The sequence below is a fragment of the Saccopteryx bilineata genome, chromosome 1, assembly GCF_036850765.1.
Source record: "Saccopteryx bilineata isolate mSacBil1 chromosome 1, mSacBil1_pri_phased_curated, whole genome shotgun sequence".
In the NCBI taxonomy this organism is placed as follows: Eukaryota; Metazoa; Chordata; class Mammalia; order Chiroptera; family Emballonuridae; genus Saccopteryx; species Saccopteryx bilineata.
In genome coordinates, this window is record NC_089490.1 from 238,720,911 (window position 1) to 238,742,833 (window position 21,923).

At 43.6% G+C, this 21,923-nt stretch overlaps 1 protein-coding gene across 5 annotated transcripts in view; it reads right to left on the reverse strand.

Annotated features, from left to right (window-relative positions):
* The window catches only part of DENND1B (DENN domain containing 1B), a 150,121-nt gene extending 134,378 nt beyond the window's left edge, over nt 1-15,743 (reverse strand). For 3 of the 5 annotated variants that reach the window (XM_066238596.1, XM_066238587.1, XM_066238569.1), the window contains exons 1-2: nt 12,153-12,366; nt 10,225-10,289 (exon numbers count right to left, since the gene is read on the reverse strand). In XM_066238596.1, coding sequence (XP_066094693.1) covers nt 10,225-10,230 — 6 coding nt within the window. In that variant the 5' untranslated portion in view covers nt 10,231-10,289; nt 12,153-12,366. Of the gene's footprint in view, nt 1-10,224; nt 10,290-12,152; nt 12,367-15,576 lie in introns of those variants that run through there. The other 2 variants (XM_066238578.1, XM_066238558.1) reach the window with 2 other exon arrangements.
* Nucleotides 15,744-21,923: the final 6,180 nt, after the last annotated feature.

Consider the following 21,923-nt stretch of genomic DNA (forward strand, 5'->3'; position numbering starts at 1 on the left):
ACACCCAGACATCCTCTCCCTGGAGTAGCAGCACTTAAGAAATATCCCAAGAGAATTCAAGCATATATCCCCGACAGTCGACATTGCCAACTCCACCCAACGAATGTTCTATGACCCAAATAAGTATACAAGGTGATAACAATGATGTCCTCTTCATTCATACATATTCATGAAGTGAAAAATCATTCAAGCAGTTTTAAACTATTAACATTATGTAAAGTAGATGCTAATATTTGTATACTGTTATCTACATTAGAACAAGCCCAAGATGAGATGTTGTCAATATACAATGCTTAACAAGCTTATATACAAGTGTGAGCCTAACGATGTCGATTATATCTCAATAAAGCTGCTGCTTTACAAGAAAAAACTAAACATATCAATAATTACATTTAATGTAATTGTACTAAACACTGACTAAAGGCAGCAGTATAGGAAAAGGAAAGCCAAATTTAAACATATTAGATATGTTTAAATATCGAGATACCTAAACCCTTAATTAATTCCCATTCTAATCACCCGCTAGGTTGTCAATATTAACTCTTAGAAGTTTGAAAATCTGCACAGAGAGGGAATTCCCACTTCCCTCCTGAAGTTCGTGCATGTGAAAAATTTGGAAGCAGGGATGCAGACGGAAGTCAAATTTTAACTTCCTGCTTAATCCTTCTAGATGCCAACCAGTCTTCCAATAAGTACCCTCAGGTTTAGGGCAACAGAGTTTGATTGTCTGCCAAACATCCTTTCTGAGCGAGACTAACTCAGCCCAAGATGCAGGAGCCTCTCCCATTCTCCCTGTTCTGACACTTGTGCAACATTAAATGAAGGATGGAGAGTTCTGTGTCATCTGCTGGTCACATACATCCCTTCTTCCCTACTGGTCACATACATCAAAATAGGAGGGAAGTCCTTCATCAGACCTGTGGACCTCTGTCCCTTGAAACAGACATTTCACTACTGATCATACTCAATCAAAAAAGCAGGCATTCATTTTATTTAGACTGTCTGCGCTGAGAGTCTCCACAACAGTTATTTTTTACAATATTTAACCTCCTCTACGACCTTCCCTTGTCTCTTCAGCAGAAAAAGACGTTTGAAGGGCACTCTCTATCAGAACAAGAAAGACCATAACTTTTCCAAACAAAATAAAGTATTTCATTAAATGTATTTTTAAGACCATAAAAGAAACAAGATTTTTATAAACTAAATAAAAGAAATGAATATTAAAAATAAAAGGAAGCAAAGTACAATGAAAATTAAAAATACTAAAGAGTGAAGCTAAAACAGTTCAAAAGAGCTGACCTGTGGTGGCGTAGTGGATAAAGCATCGACTGGAATGCTGAGGTTGCCGGTTCAAAATCCTGGCCTTGCCCAGTCAAGGCACATATGGGAGTTGAAGCTTCCTGCTCCTCCCCCCCCTTCTCTCTCTCTCTCTCTCTCTCTCTCTTCTCCCTCTAAAATGAATAAATAAATAAAAATAATTTTTAAAAAATAAATAAATAAAACAGTTCAAAGGAATATAAAAATACTAAATTGAATGTCTCATGAATGAAAGACTAAGCACCACATACACCAAAAAGTAAAACTGAAACAAGGCATAGATACAAGTTCCAAAATTTAACAGCTCCAAACCGATGGCACGAGGTGACACTGACCGTGAGCAGGCCTCTGCGGGGCCCAGCTGCTGGTTATAGACCCCAGAAATAAGAACTAGGGCCTTTAGTCCTTCCTTCGGTTGCAGAAGATTCAACACCCCTATTTTTCCATGTAGGAGGAAGATGGCTCCTAGCATTGAGGTCTACCTTAGTCACCTCAGCTGACCCAGAAATCAAACAAAAGTATCCGTCCCCTATAACTTAAAACAAGTATTGACAAGCTCCTTAAAACAATACATAAATTAATGATTGTAAAGTCAGCCATATCTAAGAAAGGTAAATTCCAGTCATATTTAAAGTTTCATTGTAAGGTAAACATGTTAGGCTAAATCTGCCATATATATTAAACAAAATACAAACCATAATGTTTCTAAAAATTAAAACACCATATAAATATGAATAGTAAGTCACGGTCAGTTGATACTGTGCAGCCTCACTGAGATGACCGAGAAGGCAGTGCAGGGGTGGCCAGGGGCTCATTTTCAATACCTGATCACCACTGAAAACATAGCACAGGTGAGAAAGTAGCAGACTAAGACACCAGGAGTAAGGTGGAAAATCTGATGTGAGGGCCATCCCCTCTCTTCTTCCCACCTCCATCTAAAAACAAAAGGCCATAGCCAATCAGGATACTATCCCTGGGGGAAGTGAGTCAAAAACAAAAAATTTACCAAGAGACTTTTAAAATTTCCAAGTCAAGTCAACTATAAATAAAGGGATTTTATAATGGATTTAAGAATTCAGGACAGCAACATTAACCTCAAAGGCCAAATTTAGGACAACAGCATATATCATACAGTATACAGTAGATTTATTATGTCTTCAGCTATTAAGCTGTAAATGTAACAAATATTTACAAATTAAAATTGTGATTTTCATATAACAGTCCTTTCTCATAGTTCTTTTTAGAGTAAACATTGTCACTACTAAATGCAATAGAAGAGTGAGTAAAACTATGTTTACAGTTGTGCATATGGAAAATAATACAATAATTCATAAACAGTAATATGAGAATAAATGTTCTTGTAATCACAGCTATGAGCCTACTTTCACCCACCCCTGTAATAACCATTAAAAACTTGGAAACTAGTATTTTTTTACATAATCCTCAACTTACTGTTTCTTCTAGAACATGTCTAAACCTATATACAGTGAACCCAACCAACACGTAATCTTGATGAAGTTTTGCTGTCCCTTGTCAATAATTATTCTGCAGATACCATCACCAAAATCGCATATTGCACAACACAACTACAACTCTAAAACATAATCATGTCCTCGGGACCAACAAGAACAAAACAAAAAAAGATTACACATTATTTTCTAAAAAATCAAACAAATTAACCTCATTAATTGCTCATAAGTATTAAACAGGAAATACCATTTTAATTTATATAAAAGAGTAAAAAGGACCCAGACCTTAAAAAAATACCCCAAATATTACACAACTTCCTCTTCTAAACATCATATCCAAAATATACCAGAACATTAAAAATAGAAAGTTACTTAAGAATTTTTTCTGAACCACTTCTATACAGGTTTATTCAAAAGAAACTCAACAGTCAACAAATCCTTATAACGCATAGACTCCGTGGACTTACTGTGTCCCACATACTAAGACACATCTGGACTTATTTCATTGGTTTCATTTCAACCCATGTGTTCTGCATGAATTCATAAGTCACTTTCAGTCATCTTTTACCAAAATCAGTAAGTCTAAATGTTACCATTAAAATTATATAGGATTGTTTCATTTTAGTTAATGTTCAGTTTGAACACTGAGCACATCCCTATTGTGGTGCATTTCTGCTACCAAACCAAGACAAAACAGTTTTGAAATGACTAATTTCTGGACACTTCTACATTTGCAGAAGACCATCAGATATACTAACCTTAACGGCACCATGCTTTATTTTCAGATTTGAATGATAAAGAAGGAGGAAGTGAGAGAGGAAAAGGCCCTATCTGATCGTTACCAGTTTTGCCTACGAAGTTACAGGATCTGTGGTTTATCAACAGTCCCTTATAAAAAAAAATCTTTTTTAAATATCAAGCACCTATTGCTTGTGATGATAAAAATCTATAGCCTTTTTAAGTTCTTTATATTAAAGCTTTTGAACATATTTTTTAAATCCAAGACAGGTATTGAAAATTCAGCACAATCTTTTATTAATTTCACTTTAATAACAGTATAACTTAAGTCATTAGTGAACATCAGCTGTGTGAAAGACACCCTCCAGAAGTCTGCAAGACATCTGAAGAGGTGCATGCCCTCCCAAATCCTGAAATCCAGCGATTAGCACAAGCCAGGGCAATAAAGACCAAATTCAATACAGAATGCACTGGCACGAGGCAGATGGCAAAAGCATTATTACTCAGTAACTTCTTTTTTAGCATCTCTTTCATGAATTTCACCTCTTCAGTAATGTCGTTTAAACTTCTAAAGAAGAGATGAACTTCATAACAACTATTAAACTCCCGAGATGAACTTCATAACAACTATTAAACTCCCAAGACTGTTGACACATCCACTCCCTTTCTTTCAAACCCATCTCTGTGCCTTAAACACGAAGTTTCAACCATTCAGCAAATATTTGCTGAGCGCGGACTTCGGGTCAGATACTGTTTTAGGCCCTGAGGAAACAGAAAGGTGCCCAACAACCTGCTGCCAAGGTAACAGCAGCAGAAAAAGTGCTTCTTGATCATCTTCATTAAAAAGAAACAGTTATACCAAAAGCAATGTACCCTTAACTTTGAGCCACTCACACAAGCTTTTGAATAGGAACGAAAACTCCACCTAACTTTAGGCAACACGTGGTACCCATCTGGGCACTGACAAGATGTCACACTGTGCCTCGCTCCATCAGTTCAGAACTCTCTCCCTGCCTGTCACCTCTCCCATCCAACCCTTGACCCCCCAAGATTCACACACAGAGCTGAGCTCAGGGCCCTCTTCACACTAGTGCCACATTAAATCTAGACCCTGCTTGGCAGGAATGAGAAAATACAAGTTTCCTTGACTTCAACAACCTCAGGTATAAAGTTAATGCTTTCAGTCAAGACGACTATAACTTAAGCCCATGCAGGCGGATCAAGATGGTGTCAGAAAGAGTTCTTTAATGAACATCAAGCTGAAGCCAAAACCTGATCACCACATTTCACTCACAGATTTTTTTCCCCATGTTGGGTGATAGGTAAAGTGCCCTAACCCGCTTCATTGTATGTGTGATTCACTAAAGCTCTACTGTCTAAAATGTCAGGGTTTTGCTGGGTTTGGGTACATGTGTGGAGGGTGTACACAGGTTTTAAGACAGCCTCCAAACACTTCCACATAGAGCAACTGTCCCAGTAAATCTTGTCACATAAGAAGTAAGATATGGGTCCCAAATAGAAAATCATGAGCACAGGGCACCCCTAAATAGCCCAGCCCCAGATACACACATTTGTTCACACACATCTAATGTCCCTGCTACCGTCACATAGACACAAGGTCACTTCCACACCAACCAGCTCTCCGTGAAGTGGTCCGATCAATGTTCATTTGCTCAGTGGACAGGCACTGTGCTTAGGTCCATTTTCTTTCATTCATTCTGTCCATATTCGCCAGACACACCGAACACCGGAATAAACCTTTTCCTTCAAGACACAAATCAGTAACTTGGAGCCAATTCTAAAAGAGCTTATTTTAAGCAGGGCCAGTAGACACTCAGACACAGGTTTGGACTGTATGTTCCTACACTGGACATGTCTGTAAGAACACAATGACTGCTACCTACAGGCAGATTCTGTGTCAACAGTATCCCTGAAACAAAAAGTCATCAAATGCCAAGTGGGCTCAGAAATACCTTTTTGCAACAGGCATGGGGGTACTAAGTTAGGATTAATTGTCTAAGTGCTGATTTAAGAAAAGAGAAAGAGCCAGTCAAGCTGTTCACACGTGATGGAGATCAGAGAGATGGCTACACTTTCTCTCAGCCGAATGGGCCAATAAACGTGGAAAGTTGGTAGCAAAGCAACAAGAGACTCGTTCCTAAGAGAAATCCTTCCTGCTGAAAGGAAAGAAACAAAGAAAGCAAGATTTGCTAAAGAGGTGCTGAAAACTACTAATACATAGCCAGACCTCTTAGATCACAGATTCACTCAATATGGAGATGTAAATCCAAAAATAAAAAGACAAAGAGAAGTGGTGAGGGAGGGGCATCTCCTGAGCCAGACTCAATAAGCACAAGGAAAAAGTTAATATTTTATGTGGAATTTGACTCTCTTCACTAATTTCAGGGAAGACACCACATTCCTGTGGGTTTTTTTCTATTTACATACCTGTACCCCATAGAACTTCTTCTCTAACATTTCCTCACATGATCATAAAGCACCTTATCTATACTAAGTTTATACAAGATTAGGAGAGGCAATAGACCAGTGGATTTAAAAAAAAAATAGATCAAATAGACTGAAAAGTAATAGATTAAAACTGTAGGCTCTGGAGCCAAACCACTTGGCAAGTTTCTCCTTTTCTCTGCTTTGGTTCTCCATGCACAAAACATAGAAAACCACTTCCCATTTCTTAATCAGCCCACGTGAAACACCCAGAATCGTGCATAGACCACCGCCATGTAAGGATCAGCTGCTGCTGCTATTACTCCAGAAAAACTAACAACAAAACACAGAAGAGGAAGCTGACCAAGGACCAGGGCCACGGCCTCAGAGGGAGGAAAACCCCAAGACGAGGCATCTCCCCTCTTCCACGGAGGAAACACTACTTCTCCGTTTTCTCCGCAGTCCAGTCCCTTCGGGGTAGGTCGGGGCAGTGTGGAGACAGAAAGTCCTGTTATTAGCAGTGAGAAGCAGCCCCCGGGCTGGCTGCTCTTCCCCAACTGCCGGGAAGCAACAAAGACAGCACAGAAAAGTGACAGCAGCCACGGGCTTGGAGAGCCACCAGGAGCAGCATTATGAGCTGAATGTTGGCACTGCCCTCTCGGGTGGTTGGAACAGAAGTAACTACGGAAGCTGCCCTGCCAGGAAAACAGCCAGCCTAGGGAAAACCCCCAGATCTGACTCCACTCACAGACAGGAGACGAACTCCACTCACCGGCCAGGAAAGCCGCCCACGCCCTACATGGCTGTCTTTGAATTTGCAGGGGCCCCTCTAGGAAACTACTGCCCAGTGTTGTTTTCCAAAAATTCCATGTGACACTTTGTAAACAAGTCCAGATAGACCAGATGAAGAGGATCACCTGGAAAGTGCTAGCTATACCAAGTGATATTTCCACTTCTAGTGCCATTACAAATCATGCACCGAAACCTGGTGAACAGTCATCTGTCTGTGAGGCTGCTTACAATCTAAATTATTCAGGATACGTGAAAGCATCTGCCATGTCTCCATTGAAAAGTGAACAAGAGAAGTATGTCAAGGATCTTGCCCTGGTGTTTCCAAATCCTGGCATAAATCGAGCTTACCCTGAGCATCATCATATTTTTTACTGGATCCAACAGTCATCCGAAAGTAAACTAATGTGCAAAGGAACTCAAAGCGCATTGTAATTGATTTCCCGACATCTATTCTAAGCCAAGTGTTTATAGTCCATCAGTCGTGATCACCTCCCCAGGCACCCCTGTACTGCAACACCGTCAATGATGACTTCCGGCATGGTCAGGCCCGGACCAGCCTGGGTCCCTGGGATTCAAAGTCCTGGCGGATTCCGGGGAAGAAACTTCCTGGCTCCAACGAGGAGGGCCATGAAAAGCGGAGATGCAACTTCTCTGATTGCCATGCTACCGCCACAGGATTCCGAGCCTTCCGATCCCACGCTGGGGGGAGGGGGCAAACCCGAGATGAAGATGGAGCCTACAATTTCTATGACCTACTGCTAGACCTCCTCTTCCAGGAACTAGCAGGTCTCTTTACTGTCTAAACTGATTCTACATCTGTCCCCTAAAGCGTCCTAATTTACCCATTTCGTTTTTCAGGTCTATTCCTGCATTAACAACATCCAGGTTCCTACACAGTAGCAAAAAAAAAAAAAAAAAAAAATCCTACTTTACACTGATGCATATATCAGACTCTTATTTAATAGATTTTTACTGACAGTTAAATAAGAATAGTGCAGTAACTTTAAATAAATTATTATTCTTTAATAATTTCTAGGCATTTTCCATTTACTATGTATCAAAGTAAAAAAAAATAATTAAAAAAATATTTGGAAACATCATACTCTCAATTTCACACCCCTTAGCTAGCATCAGGGCAGGCGTTTTTGTTTGTTTGTTTGTTTGTTTTGGGGGTTTTTTTTTGTATTTTTATGAAGTTGGAAATGAGGAGGTAAGTCAGACAGACTCCCGCATGCGCCCGACCGGGATCCAACCAGCATGCCCACCAGGGGGCAATGCTCTGCCCTCTGGGGCATTGCTCTGCCACAATCAGAGCCATTTTAGCACCTGAAGCAGAGACCACAGAGCCATTCTCAGCGCCCAGGCCAACTTTGCTCCAATGGAGCCTTGGCTGCAGGAGGGGAAGAGAAAGACAGAGAGGAAGGAGAGGGGGAGGAGTGGAGAAGCAGATGGGCACTTCTCCTGTGTGCCCTGGCCAGGAATCGAACCCAGGACTCCCGCATGCCAGGCCGATGCTCTACCACTGAGCTAACTGGCCAGGGCAGGGCAGGCGTTTTGAAGACTGATTTATACTGTAAATCTACTATAGGACAGATTAACATTGGAGCTGGATAAACTATGTGTGGATTTGAGTCTTCAAAGAGAACTTGGTTGGGCCTGAAAAGTATGCAAATGGACAAACACCTCAGTACCTGGAGACCAGCAGCAGATTAGTCTTTTGAATCAGAAAAGGCTCCCAACACCCTCTGCTCACCTCTTGACCAGGACAGAACTGGGTACTGCCATTGTTCCAACAGGACAAAGGTGCAGCAGGCAGAGCTGTTGGGGCTAGGAATGTGTGTGACTTCCTACCTAAAATTAGTCATGCCCGTGTGTCCCCACAGCTGGGCGGGCTCCTCTATTTTAAGGTGTGTAGCTCCAAATTGCTTAAGACCACATAATTGCTTTAAAAGGGGAGAAAAAAAGCATATAATTACTGGGCAGTTTCTGCAGCTAGGAGTGTCAGCCGACTGTCCACCAGGAATGGACAACTGGTCTCCATAGACCCCGCACGTCATCAGCACGCTGTCCAGGGTCCGAGGACGCTGTCAGGCCAACCACACTGGCAGTATCCATGAACACACATCACACAGGGCACACTGGTAAGAAAAGGAGCAGGGAGATCGCCTTCATTCTTTTCCACCATCACACACACACACACACACACACACACAAACAAAAGTGGGGAAAATACTGACAAAGGTCACCATCCCTAAGTATTCCTGTCTTTTCAGGAAGGTGAATAAAACTGACAGCTGAAACTCTTCCAGGAGATGTCACTTTGCTGTCTACTTTCCTCGGAAAGTGCTAAGCTACTGATGTAAAACCCCACGGGACGGGCTGTTCTGGACACCTAGGAAGAATTGGTGTGGCTCTCACTATACCCGCAGAGAATTTCCACTGATGTTTTAAAAAGGAGCTTGTTAAGGCCGGTGGCCGAGGCGGGGCAGGTTCACGCTGGATGCAGGCAGATAGAGGAACTGTGGGCCCGGAAAGCACAGGGCCATTCCTGTTTAATAGAGTCTCCCAATGGTGGACAAGCACACAGGCAGGGAAACCGCTTCTCAGGCAAATGAACAGCAAAAAGGGGCCCTCACAGTGGTGGGCAGGCCATCCGCCCTGAGTGTAAGCACCTATAGCCTTACACAGACCATACACATGTGGTGCTGCCATGTGCTCACGCACCTATCAGGCAACATGTTTGCAGCTGGTAAACCAACGTGAGCAAGCCTAACACAACTGTTTTCCCAACAGAGCTTCCGTATTTCTCCATGTATAAGAAGCTCCCATGTATAAGATGCACCTTAATTTTGGGGCCCGAAATTTGAAAAAGTAAAATGTATTACATAAAGTTACTGAACTCAAGTTTTATTACATCATAAAATTCATACAATTCCTCATCACTGTCTAAACTCCCATCTATTAGCTTGTCCTCATCTCTGTCTGATGACGAATCACTGTCTTCATATATTGCCTCGTCCTCAGTTCCATCTATGGCATTTGCAATGCCACGCTTCTTAAATGACTTGACAACCTCTGTATAAGACGCACCCAGTTTTTAGACCCCAAATTTTTTGGAAAAGGGCGGGTCTTATGCACGGGGAAATATGGCAAATTTCCAAAGATGAAAGAAAAATGAAAAGGCGTGCCCTCCCACCAAACCTTTATCTACCAACATGAGGCTGAGGTATAAACTGTATGGATAGCACACACCTGAACATTAGGCTGCACAGGTAACATTCATGATTTCTATACGCTCAGGGCCAAGACCTAGCATCTATTTGATTTCCAGCAACATGAGACCATAGGTACAGAGTACACATGGAGAATTTTCATCCCGAAACTCCCATGCCCCAGGCATCTACCATATGAACCCTTGTTTTGAAGGACTGGATCATTTTAAGAATTGGCTAAACACACATACCTTCATTTTCAGAGGTGTGACATTTCACGTTCAGTACCAAGTCAAAGGTTCTTTCTGGATTTTCCCTAAATGAAAAAGACCTTCGTTATATTTCTTCCCTATGGCATATATAAGCATCTCTATAAGGTCAATAGGTTCATAACTCTAAAAGTGAATCTTGTTCTTGTCTCAGTAGATGCTGTATCAATTCTATGTCCACAATGTAGCAGAAATAAAGGTGCCCCCCCCAGTTTAGCAACTTACAAGATCTGAGACTTAGGAGTTCTGTGACTTGGGGCAAAACATTTAACCTCCAAGCCTGTTTTTTCACCTATATAGTACCTTGGTCACACCACAGAATAATTGTGAGAACTGTAAATTAAGTAATACACCTGGAAGGACATTATAAATAATTAAGTAATTAATGTACACCACTGTCTTTCTTACTGAATCAAAACAGAATCCTGCAGAGCTCAACAGCAGGGTCTCAGACTTTCTTCAAAGGACTCCTAATATAAGTGTAAATTACAATAACCTGGTCCCACCTGCCACCTTCTAGACTGCCATGAAACATTTATAACGCTCCTTAAATGCGATGCTTTGTCCGTATTTTTATTGAGATGTAAACACTCTTCTTAAGCATGTTTCATATAGCAGGGTATACAGAGACTCCAAGGCCAACACAAAAAGCCGAGTTTTATGCCAATTATTTTTGGGGAAATTGGACATCTGTCTCCTGTTTCGATTTCTCCTCTGGGAACAGTATGGTTGCTTTGCGTCATTCAGAAAAGATCAACTCCTTACTAAGTTCTCCTACATTCAACGTATTCATTGGCTTAGCTTCAAAAAGTGAATTTAAATCTATTAAGATACTTTTTTTTTTTTTCAAAACAGAGCTCTGTTTTCATCTCTTTCTGCCGGACCATACAAGATTGAAGTCTGATTACCACAATGTCCACGTGACCAAGGTGTTAATATATTTTAGTTTTTCCTGGTAAGGAGACCTTCGTTTGTTTGTACATGGGCTGTTTTTAACATCCACTTCCTCCAAGACACTCCTACCACTTTGGGCTTCTAAATAAACATTCCTTTTTCTTTTTTAAGTTGCATTTACAAGACAAGACTCTAGAAACAGGAAGTGACAAGCCATACAAATTAATTTGCCAATATACATTTCCTCCCACTATTAACTTGTTTCAGTGGTGATAATCTGACTAGGGGGTGTGGGGACCACCTTCCCCATAATCCAACTAACATCAAAGAATATAGTTTGTAAATCACTTACCTCGCCCCCTTCCCTACCCCCAGGAGGTCAAACACTGCAGAAAATCATTCTAAATTACAAAATTTTCCTAACATTCCTTACTATGTCTCTTAGGCGTGTGTGTGTGTGTGTGTGTGTGTGTGTGTGTATATATATATATATATATATATATATAGTCTACGTTACACTGTGACATTTTAGGAAGCCTTCCACAGTAATACAAATATACACGATATTCATTATTTTAAAGTCGCGGGGTGAAGGGAAGGGGAATAGTCAGGAAAGAGGAGTAAAGGAAGAAAGAAGAAATTCTTCGCTAAGTAACTTTCAGAAGAGAAAACAGGAAGCAAGATCGCCGCAGGGATTCAAACTGCCTTCGCCCTCCTGAAGGTCCCGGAGCACAGCACGCAGGGCTGCAGGCTGGGCTAGCCGGTGAACATACTATCTAAATGGATGCGGGTTTTGCAAGCTCCCCGCCCCGACTCCGGGTGCGTTCCCCTGCGGGAGCGGCGGGAGAGGAGAAAACCCCCGGAAGGGCCTCGCTGGGGACCGCGGGGAGGGGAACCCGGCGCGCTGACCGGTCGGCCCCGCGGAGGAGCCCCAGGACAACGCGGGGCGCACGGTGGCGACAGCGGCGCCTGCCCGCCGGGGACGTGGCCAGGCTCGCGGCCTAGCGCGCACTCACCGCGTCCTGCTGTCCATGGTCACATGTCGCGCGCGCTCGGGGATGGCGCGGGCCGGCGGCGGCTCACAGCGGCCAGGTGCCCATGTCGCCGCGCCCGGCCGCGGCCTCTGTGACAGCAGCGGGCGCGGCCCGTGCCCCCGCCGCCCGGGGCCTCAGTTCCTGCGCCGCCGCCGCCGACCAGGAAGTGGGCGGGGCGAGGGTGGGGTGGGGGGCGGCCGCACCTGAGCACCTGACCACCGCGCTGCCCCTCCGCGTCCCGTCCTGCCACGCCGGTGCGCCCCCGCTGTCCCCGGGGACAGTGCCTCTGCTGGCGGCGCTTTCCACGCAGAACTGGACTCCCAGCGCCTGGGCACCGCATGCTGTCCCCGATGCGCCTGGGGGGTGGGGGCGGGGGGCGTTTCCTGTCATTTCGCCTGCACCTTATCAACCTGGACTCCCCTGCTGCCCCTTCAGCTATGGCCTGGGGGCCACGATTTGAAATCCAGGGCCACCCCCTCCTCAGGCAAGGATGTCCACCCACGTGCACCTGCCAAATAGGCCGCGTAGGTAAACACAGGTCAGAGTGCCACTCGCCTGCACATGTGGGGTGTCACAGACCTTCCTGCAAATACAGCACAAACAAGGACTAAGTTTTGAACACATAGTGGCAGGTGGCATTGAAGACCTTCTAGAGAGCCCATAAAGCCAGAGGTCCAGGGGCAACTAGAAATGCCCAGAGCATGAGGTAGGAGGTGAACAGGTGTGTGCACCATTTGGGGGCTTGTCATAACTCCAGGTGACATATATTTTGATCAGCACTTTATAGGTGGTGATGCAGCAAGTTAGCCCAGTGGGTAACAGGGCAGTCCACCTGACGCCGGTGAATGACCTTCCCCTCACACACCTCTGTCTGTTCTAGCCCTCATCGGGGGGATCCTCGGATAAGATGTAGAAGAAAAGTCTCATCAAGAACCTGCTAAGGACTGTCCATGCCTGGACAGTTACAGACACTTTCTGGAGACTTCTCCCACTAACAGTATCTACCTCTGACACCTGGTCACCATGTTTGTCACCCAAACAGGGGAGGCTGCCAACTTGATTCTTCAAGAGGAAACCAAATGTATTCTGAAAAATGTGAATCATTACAGGTCCCAGTCAACCAAGGAGCCTCAGAAGCTCAATACAGAATTTAGACTCAAGGGCCTATAAAGAAACTCAGCTACACCCATTTGAAATGTTCTTGCCAAAGGTGGGTGTTACTTGGGCAATGCAACCAGGTACATTGCAAAGCCCCAGACCCAATAATCCAAAATGAGAACAGGACATTAGAGGAAACAAACAAAAGAAAAAAATAAGTTATGCTTTAGCAGAATGTGTTGTCATAACTTGACTCTGGATGAGACACTTAACTTCAATTTCTTAGTTCCTACATTTGTAGAACTGAGAATAATTAGTTGTATATCACATGAACAATGCAATGTTCGAGTTTAAAATTGCTACAAATTTTGTCTGACCTTTTCGGAAATTATTCTGTGGATTTCAGTTTCACAATTAGGCCACCTGTACCACAGACATTTCTTCTCCCCCAAATCAAACTGTGTCTACCCATGAACTGACTGTACTGCAAAAGCTTGAAAAAAAAATTCTGTGAAATAAAAACCACTTCTGCTCCAAGTGTTACTAAATTTCTAGAGCTTCTCCTTTCATTATAATTAATTCTCCTCCAATAAAAGGAACCTACCTGGGATGCCCACACAAGGAGTTTTTAATTTGTGCTGTGGACATAGGAATGCATATGTTTTCCCCACCCATTTGTTGGGATATAAGTGACAGTTATACCCCTAGCATAATAAAATATTGTTTGGGTTTTTTTTCAATTTATTTTAGATATATGAAGGGAAAATACTACATAGGCACACACCAAACAAGTATTTTTAAATCAGCTTTAAAGTTGACCATAATCAAGAGATTAATTGATCTATTTTGATATTATTCAGGTAAAAGGGGTAGATATGCATATGGGCAAACTTTGCATGATTTGTTAAAAGTTACTGAAAAAAAAGAGAATTTTGTATACACTTATCTTGGTGATCCGTTTATTTTAACCAGTGGTATAAATTTAGCAGCATTTATTTGTTATGCAAGAAAAATTCTTTGTATAAAGTATTTAAACAAGTCCAAGCTATTTTTGTTTTGTTTGTTTTGTTGTTGTTGTTGTTATTGTCGTTTAGAGGGGAGGGACAGAGAGGAAGGGAGAGAAATGAGAAGCATCAACTTATAGTTGCAGCACAGTAGTTGTTCATTGATTGCTTCTCAGACGTGCCTTGACCAAGAGGCTCCAGCAGAGCCAGTGAACTCTTCCTCAAGCCAGCGACCTTGCACTCAAGCCAGCAACCTTCAGCTTCAAGCCAGTGACCTTTGGGCTCAAGCCAGCAACCATGGAGTCATGTCTATGATTCCACGTGCAAACCTGTGACCTCAGAGTTTCAAACCTGAGTCCTCAGCATCCCAGGCCAATACTCTATCCACTGCGCCACCACCTGGTTGGCATAAACAAGTCCAAGTTCTTGAAGTCCTCAGAAAACCACCTTGAAAATATTTTAGTGGGACCTGCCCTTTAGGATCAACTGATGAAGTGTTGTTTAAGAACACTCGCCAATGGCCCTGGCCGGTTGGCTCAGCGGTAGAGCGTCGGCCTGGTGTGCGGGGGACCCGGGTTTGATTCCCGGCCAGGGCACATAGGAGAAGCGCCCATTTGCTTCTCCACCCCCCCCTCCTTCCTCTCTGTCTCTCTCTTCCCCTCCCGCAGCCAAGGCTCCATTGGAGCAAAGATGGCCCGGGCCCTAGAGTGGCTCTGATCTCAGCAGAGCTATGCCCTGGAGGGGCAGAGCATCGCCCCCTGGTGGGCAGAGCGTCGCCGCCCCTGGTGGGCGTGCCGGGTGGATCCCGGTCGGGCGCACACGAGAGTCTGTCTGACTCTCTCCCTGTTTCCAGCTTCAGAAAAAAACAAAAAACCACTCTCCAAGCACATTGCTTTGTATATTTAAAGAGTACTTTTTAGATGGAGAAGAAAGTAGAGGAAACAATTTAGGAGCAAAAATCTCTCCTGAAAGTCTGTTTCTCCAAGTTACTGTCACATCTCCTATAGCCTGTAAAGTTAGCGTTCTCTGTTCATTTGAAAGTCAAGTCCAAAAAATTTTTAAAATAGTCTTTCAGTTTGGGAACAAAAGGGATGAGATCATTCCTAACATCTTTATTACCTGATCTGAATATATCCATATATTTATAAAATTCAAGTGGAAAGTGGTATCTTTTGCTTTTGTGGCTAAACACTTAGTGGAAAGCATAGCAAAAGTCTCCAAGACCAGACAGCAAAGAGACCCCATTCACAACTCCCTTTTCAGATGATTTGCTGAAAATTATAGCATCAAATGCTCTTTCTTACCTCTGACTGCCTTCTGCCGTTTCTCCTTTACCATTGTTCTCCAATCTTCCAGACATCGGAAAAGTTAAAACAGTCCTTGCAGTTCAGAAGAAAGGTTAGAAGCAGAGTATCCCCCCACCCCCAGACTGTAATCAGAGAAGTCCAATTTTCTTCCCGGACCCTTTGAGGAGCCTCACTCGGGCCACAAGAAACAGGGCGGTGTATGTGTGTTACCCTGGGTCACTCACTGGGCAAGACTCTCCTGACCCCACCCACCAGACACTCCCGTGAAGAAAAACATGTTCATTGTATGGCAAGTCTGCCCACGCCCGTTCAGTGCTCTCGGAAGAGCAAGTCATCACGTCCGATTAGCAATGGCGTTAGCACATCCATCATCCAACTGAATCAGCAAACCCTCTAAGTAACCCAAATCCTAATGATAGAGGAATTATCAAAACACATTCGCATTCCTGTGGGCCACGTGCTGCTCTCTTGAAATACGAGAACAGAACGAGCCTGACCTGTGGTGGTACAGTAGATAGAGCCTGGAATGCTAATGTCGCTGGTTGGAAACCCTGGGCTTGCCTGGTCAAGGCACATACAAGAAGCAAATATGAGTAGATGCTTCCCACTTCTTCTCCCTGCCTTTCTCTCTCGAAAGTCAATAAATAAAATCTTTAAAAAAAAAAAAGAAAAAGAACGACACAAAACAGGACATGTACTTTTTTTTGTTGTTGTTGTTATGATAGTTTTTATTGTAAGGACATGTACTTTTATATGATCAACTTCAAGGAGAAAAAAGAAGACAGTACATGCCAACAAATCACAGTCCATTACTAGGTGCAAAGGTATCATTCCACAGCAGAAGGTGCTTGGAATGATAAACAGAGATTTGAAGTCCCAAGATAGTTGACCACTACCCCCTCCCTCCTTCCTTACTATTGCAAATAAGGGAGAACTAACTTAAGGAAGGATTAAGTGTTCTCCTGGGCTTCCAAAAGAGGGATATCATCTTATCCCTGCCATTGTTTCAGGTGTCACAGGCCCAAGAGGTCTGTACACACATATCTGGTGAGACCACCTTGGTTGGTAATCTTCTTTGGGGGTGGGGGGTGGAGTAGCTCCATGAAACTCATCAAAGCCTTGTCTGGTGGGAATTTGCACCCTCTGCAACAAGGGCTCTGTCTTTCTTGCCCATCTTCATCCTCCGGACACGATTCCAACTTTCTCCTAAGGCCTCTATAGTCTGCCAGCCCAAGGAGCTCAGCATGTCTGGGATGGGGAGGAGGCCTTCAGATCCATGACTGAGTCCGATAGATAGTCTGCAACGTAATGGAACCCCTGCATCACACAGACCAACTGCTCTTTCTGCCTGCTGCACGGCCATGTCCTGGGTCTTCCCTTCACTTCCCTCTGGGTTGGATTGTGGGTCAGGAGCACGTGACATTAATATGTGCAGTGTGCATAGTAATTATACTGTGTTCTTAGTGTTGTTACCCAAGATAACACTTCCCAGTGAGGCGCTGCTAACTCGTATACCTGGGTGACAAATAAGGTTATTTCCCTCGATGACTTGTAAAGCAAGCATGCTGTGCTTCCCCTTGAAATAAGCAGATATGAATTCTTAAGCCACATGGACACGCATTCACGAGGAGAGGCCTGCTGTTGAGTTAGAAACAGCTGACCTCAGCAGACCATTGGGCAAAACGACTTCCAGTCTGTGAAAGCAGAAATAAAAAAAGTCTTCATGTGGGAATCACTGAATGATTTCATGCACAAAGCCTCCACGGACACACCAGAAAGACCAGCCCGACCACAGTGGCATGGAGCCTTTTTATAGCTGTGACTTCGTCAAGTGCTTTATGGCTTTTGTTTATTGGCTGGGTGTCTCAGGAGTCCTAGAATACTCAGATGAGTTGGTGAAAGAGACACCACACATGGCAAAGCAGGAAGCTAACATTCTAGAGAAATTTGACTCCAAGAACGTCCATGAGGAAGAATGCCCTTACTCCTGTTTGCCGGAGGCACCAGGAAACACAGAGGTCAGCCTGGGAAATACTACTGAGACATTATTAAAAACCACCTTCTTCATAAAGCACACAAGTCTCTTCTCTCTCTCTCTCTCTCTCTCTCTCTCTCTCTTTCGCTCAACAAATGTGAGCAAGACTCTAGTGGATATCTCTTTGAATTCAAAATTATTAACTGTCATATGGTGTCCCCTTCACTGATGTGTTTAAATATCTGAATTACAATAGTAATAAATGCTTTTGCAGCCATACCTTTTCTTAAACATCCTTTGTACAAGTACGATGAACAAGTGCATTTATGTAGCAAACAAAAAGGCTTTGTTACATAAAACTAAAAGAAGCCGAGAGACTCATGGTCCCTCCCTCATCCTACATACCGGTAATGAAGGCTAACGCTGAAAGAAGCGTTCTCAGTGTAATTAGTCCGTGGTCACACCGCGTCCTGAGGGGCAATCCGGGTCTGGAGACTGGATGTCCCGATCTCAAGGATGTGTAGGCAACACTGCAGTGCAGTTCTCTATGACCATTCATAAAAACTGAAAATAGACCTTACAGTGTGCTTCTCTGTTAGTTTACTTTGCCAGAAAGCTTGAGGGGAGATGCTATGTTTTGATAATGGTGACAAAAAGCAATAGCCAAATCCCCCAAACAGAAGAAAACACAGCCCAGGATTGTCTAGGGAGGATGTCAACGCCCAACCATAGTTTCCTTTGAAACTGTGCTCCGTGAGAGTGCAGGGAAGGGACAGAAGGATGGTAGCAAAAATTAAAGTAAGTTAAAAATGAGTTTATGTTGTATTTTTCGTGATTGAAATTGTTGGATGGTATGGTGTTTAACAGATCACGCAGATAAATGCCCGTTTTTCCTGTGACTTCCCAACTCCTCTATCACCTCCATCAATTACCTCACACCCGTCCCCCAACACACACACACAGTCACACACAGACACAAATACAGAATCACAAATAAGACACACACATATATAGACCCACACAGACACACATACTCAAGACAGACACACACAATCACAAAGCACAAATACAGCCACACACAGTCACAAATAAAGACACACATAGGAACACGGAGTTATAATAAGTAAAATAACAGAGTAAATTAACAAAGAAGCAGGATGGCAGGTCAGAGCAGCAGGAGGTAGGCAGGGGCTAGACTCTGAAGGGATGTTGCAGACCACGGCACGGACTACATATTGTATTCACTTGCTGTGGCGATCTATGGGCCGGGGTGGGGGGACCTAGGCCTAGGAGCAAAGTAAGGGGTTTGGGAAGAACCTTCATGACACTGCTGTTACAGACCAAGAGGCATGGTAATACTGTGGATACTTGTTGCAGTAGGAAGAATAAAAACATCCTCATGTTTCAAACACATGTAGCTATTAGCTTTTGACCACTTGATAAGGGGCAGAGGGAAGGATAAATTGAGGGCATGGGGTAAGGGAGGAGCCAGAATTCTGCTGTAGACATCGAAAGGGTGAGCTGAGGTGCCTGTTACACACCCAGGTGTGGCCAAGCAGTTGTTGCCAAAGGGAACGAGTCTGTGTCATCTCCATCCTATGAACCTTGGCCATCACCATCATTATATCCAGGCAGACAACTACAGTGTGGGGGCTAGCCTTTCAGCCCCCCTATAAGAAGAGCTGTCTAGCACCCTGGGAGCCAGAGCACTGGTTAAACTTTTCAGACTCAGGTGACCAACTTCACTCTCGACTTTAATGATGTGCACTGCCCCAGAAGACACTTTATGAATGGGAAAATTAAGCCCTGTCACTGACTTTGGTACTATGTACCAAAGAGTCTAAAACACATTCAAGAATAGCATGCATACATTCAGCCATAGTCTAAGAGAGCTGCCTCTTTGCACTCGCAGGGAAGCTATTACAATTAAGATGCTTTCTGACCTCCTCTCATTCTATGATGTGGATTCCACAGCCCACTAAGAGGTGCCCGGCAGCTTCCGGAGGCCAGGACAGGATCTGTAGACTCTCAGGTCAGGAGTGACTGTAAGAGCACCCCATCATGCCCTGAAGTCAAACCCAAAGTCCGGGGGATGTACGGCAGGAGTCCCCCGACTGTCTCGGGTGCCCCCGGTTGCAGTCACTTCCTACAGGAAGCCCAGAGTAGATCAAAGTTCAGTCTCCAAGGACTCCCTTTGCCCTCGGCTGTCCCATGAGACTCTCACACCTGCTAATTAATATGTGAGGATGGAAGCTTCTTGGGCTGACATTCTCCCCTCAGCTTGTTTGGCAAGCACAGAACCAAGGTCAAGTGGTGAGTTTATAAACACAGTATTAAATGCTACCAAATACTAAGGTGTGCGTAGATGAAGCTCACATCATCTATGAAAGAGGGAAGCAATATTTCGGTGACAACTTCATGATAGCTCTGTCCCCTCACCTTTTAGTGAAGGAATTCAAAACGTTAAAAAAAAAAGATGAAATGTCAAAAAGTCTTCTATGACAAGTTTAACTCTTCTCATGATTTGCCACATGACGGTATGCCACTGGGCCCCCTTGCCACCCCTGACCGCGAAGTCCGTCATAGGAATTCAGTTGGATAGCCAAAGACTTAATCACTTTGGAATCTAGATATATACAAACCTGGCCCTTTTAGGCCCCAATGACTGGTCTCTTACCTTTTCTAGATCAACCAGAATGCATCAGCCAGAAAGTTTGAGAAGAAAGACTACGACAGAGAAAGATGTGATTGTCATGAGAAGACAGGAGTGCCACCGTGCATTATACAGAGCGTGCCTTGCTGCCAGGAGTGACAGCTGTCACTCACCCTGAGACGAGCGCACAGAAACCCAGAGGACACCTCTTGCCATGCAAGCATTTTATTCAATAGTTTATAAGCTTTAAAATGTTTCTCTCATTTCTTTTTTCCTTTTCCTTTCATAAAGTAATAGAGTAAGGGTCAGTCTTGGTGGACTACGGTGCCCAGGGTCATTTTCAATTACGATTCCTTTACTCAAAAAAAAAAAAAAAAAAAAAAAAGGTCACCGGTTTGTATGATAAGTTATGTCATCTTCCCGGGTGTAGCTGCTTATGACTGAGCAGAGAAAGGAAAGGAAGAAGAAAGGAAAAACATGCACCAAAAGGATGACTGCGCATTTTGCTTGTATTTTTTCATTTCGTTCTCACAGTCGCAGAGCAATACAAATGGGCCTCAATCTTTCTGGACCCTAAGCCATCAGAGCACAGGATTTTACCACATGAAGCGTAGACTAAATGAGCAAAAATTAAGCAACAGATTTCCCAGACTCCTAACGCCTGACCAGCCCTCTGAATTTCACAGGCATTTTTCAGACACAGGTCCAGCACCCTGACCACCCATCACACGCCTCTTTAATCTCTCAGAGTATCCCCAGCACACCTGTCATGGGCACAGGACACAAAAAACTTATATTAATTCCCAAATAATAGTGCCACCTGTCACTTCCCTGACAGCATTTCCCCCTCAAGTCATAGGAGCCCTACAATTACAGCCTGTTCCTGGCCCGGAGAGTCACACCTTCCTGGGCTCCTAACACCGAATGTAAACAGCAGTCATTTTCTCCCATGTCTGGGCACTTGCTTAGCCAGCCCATCTGGAAGACCCTCCCCTGCCTCCTACCTGTCTTCTGAGGTCCAGCTCAGATCTGGCCTCCTTCCGAAAAGCCCTTCCGGTGGCTTTGGTCTCTCCTTTGGGTTTCCGTGATGCTTTTCGCCTGTTTCCCAGCTGTTTAATATTTCACCGTTCTTTGCTATTTTTACATAAAATAACATAGGCACTTCCAACTATAGAATACCTTCAGGGCAAGAACAATGACTTCTGCTTTTTGCGTGTGTGTGTGCCCTCTGTAGTACCCAAATTGTAATACCAATTTGGGGACCACTTGGTATTCAATAAGTTTATTGATTGATGGATGGATACAATGAGGGGACCACCACCAGAGAAAAGAGGGAATAATAATAAACTGTCTGTTATTGTCGTTCTAGAAGACTTACGACCTGGATTTTACTATTTTCAGGATGGTTTCATCTGGAAAACTGTATTATTTCCATAAGATTTTGATAGAGAAAACATGTTTGGCTCGATACATAAAATTATGCCTGAAAGAACAAAAAAGCTAGAAAAGGAAGTGGAAAATACAGCTTACATTTATGTTAACTGAATTAAGAAAGTTTATATGAAAACGTTTAAATGACTTAGCATGTGAGTGCTTAATAAATGATCATATTACTCCTCCACTCAACCAATATTTCCGAGGGCTCATCTTCCTGGCTTCCGAGTAGTTAAAGACTGTACTTACCAAACTGTATAGACTTAGCTTTTGCTTGTAGAG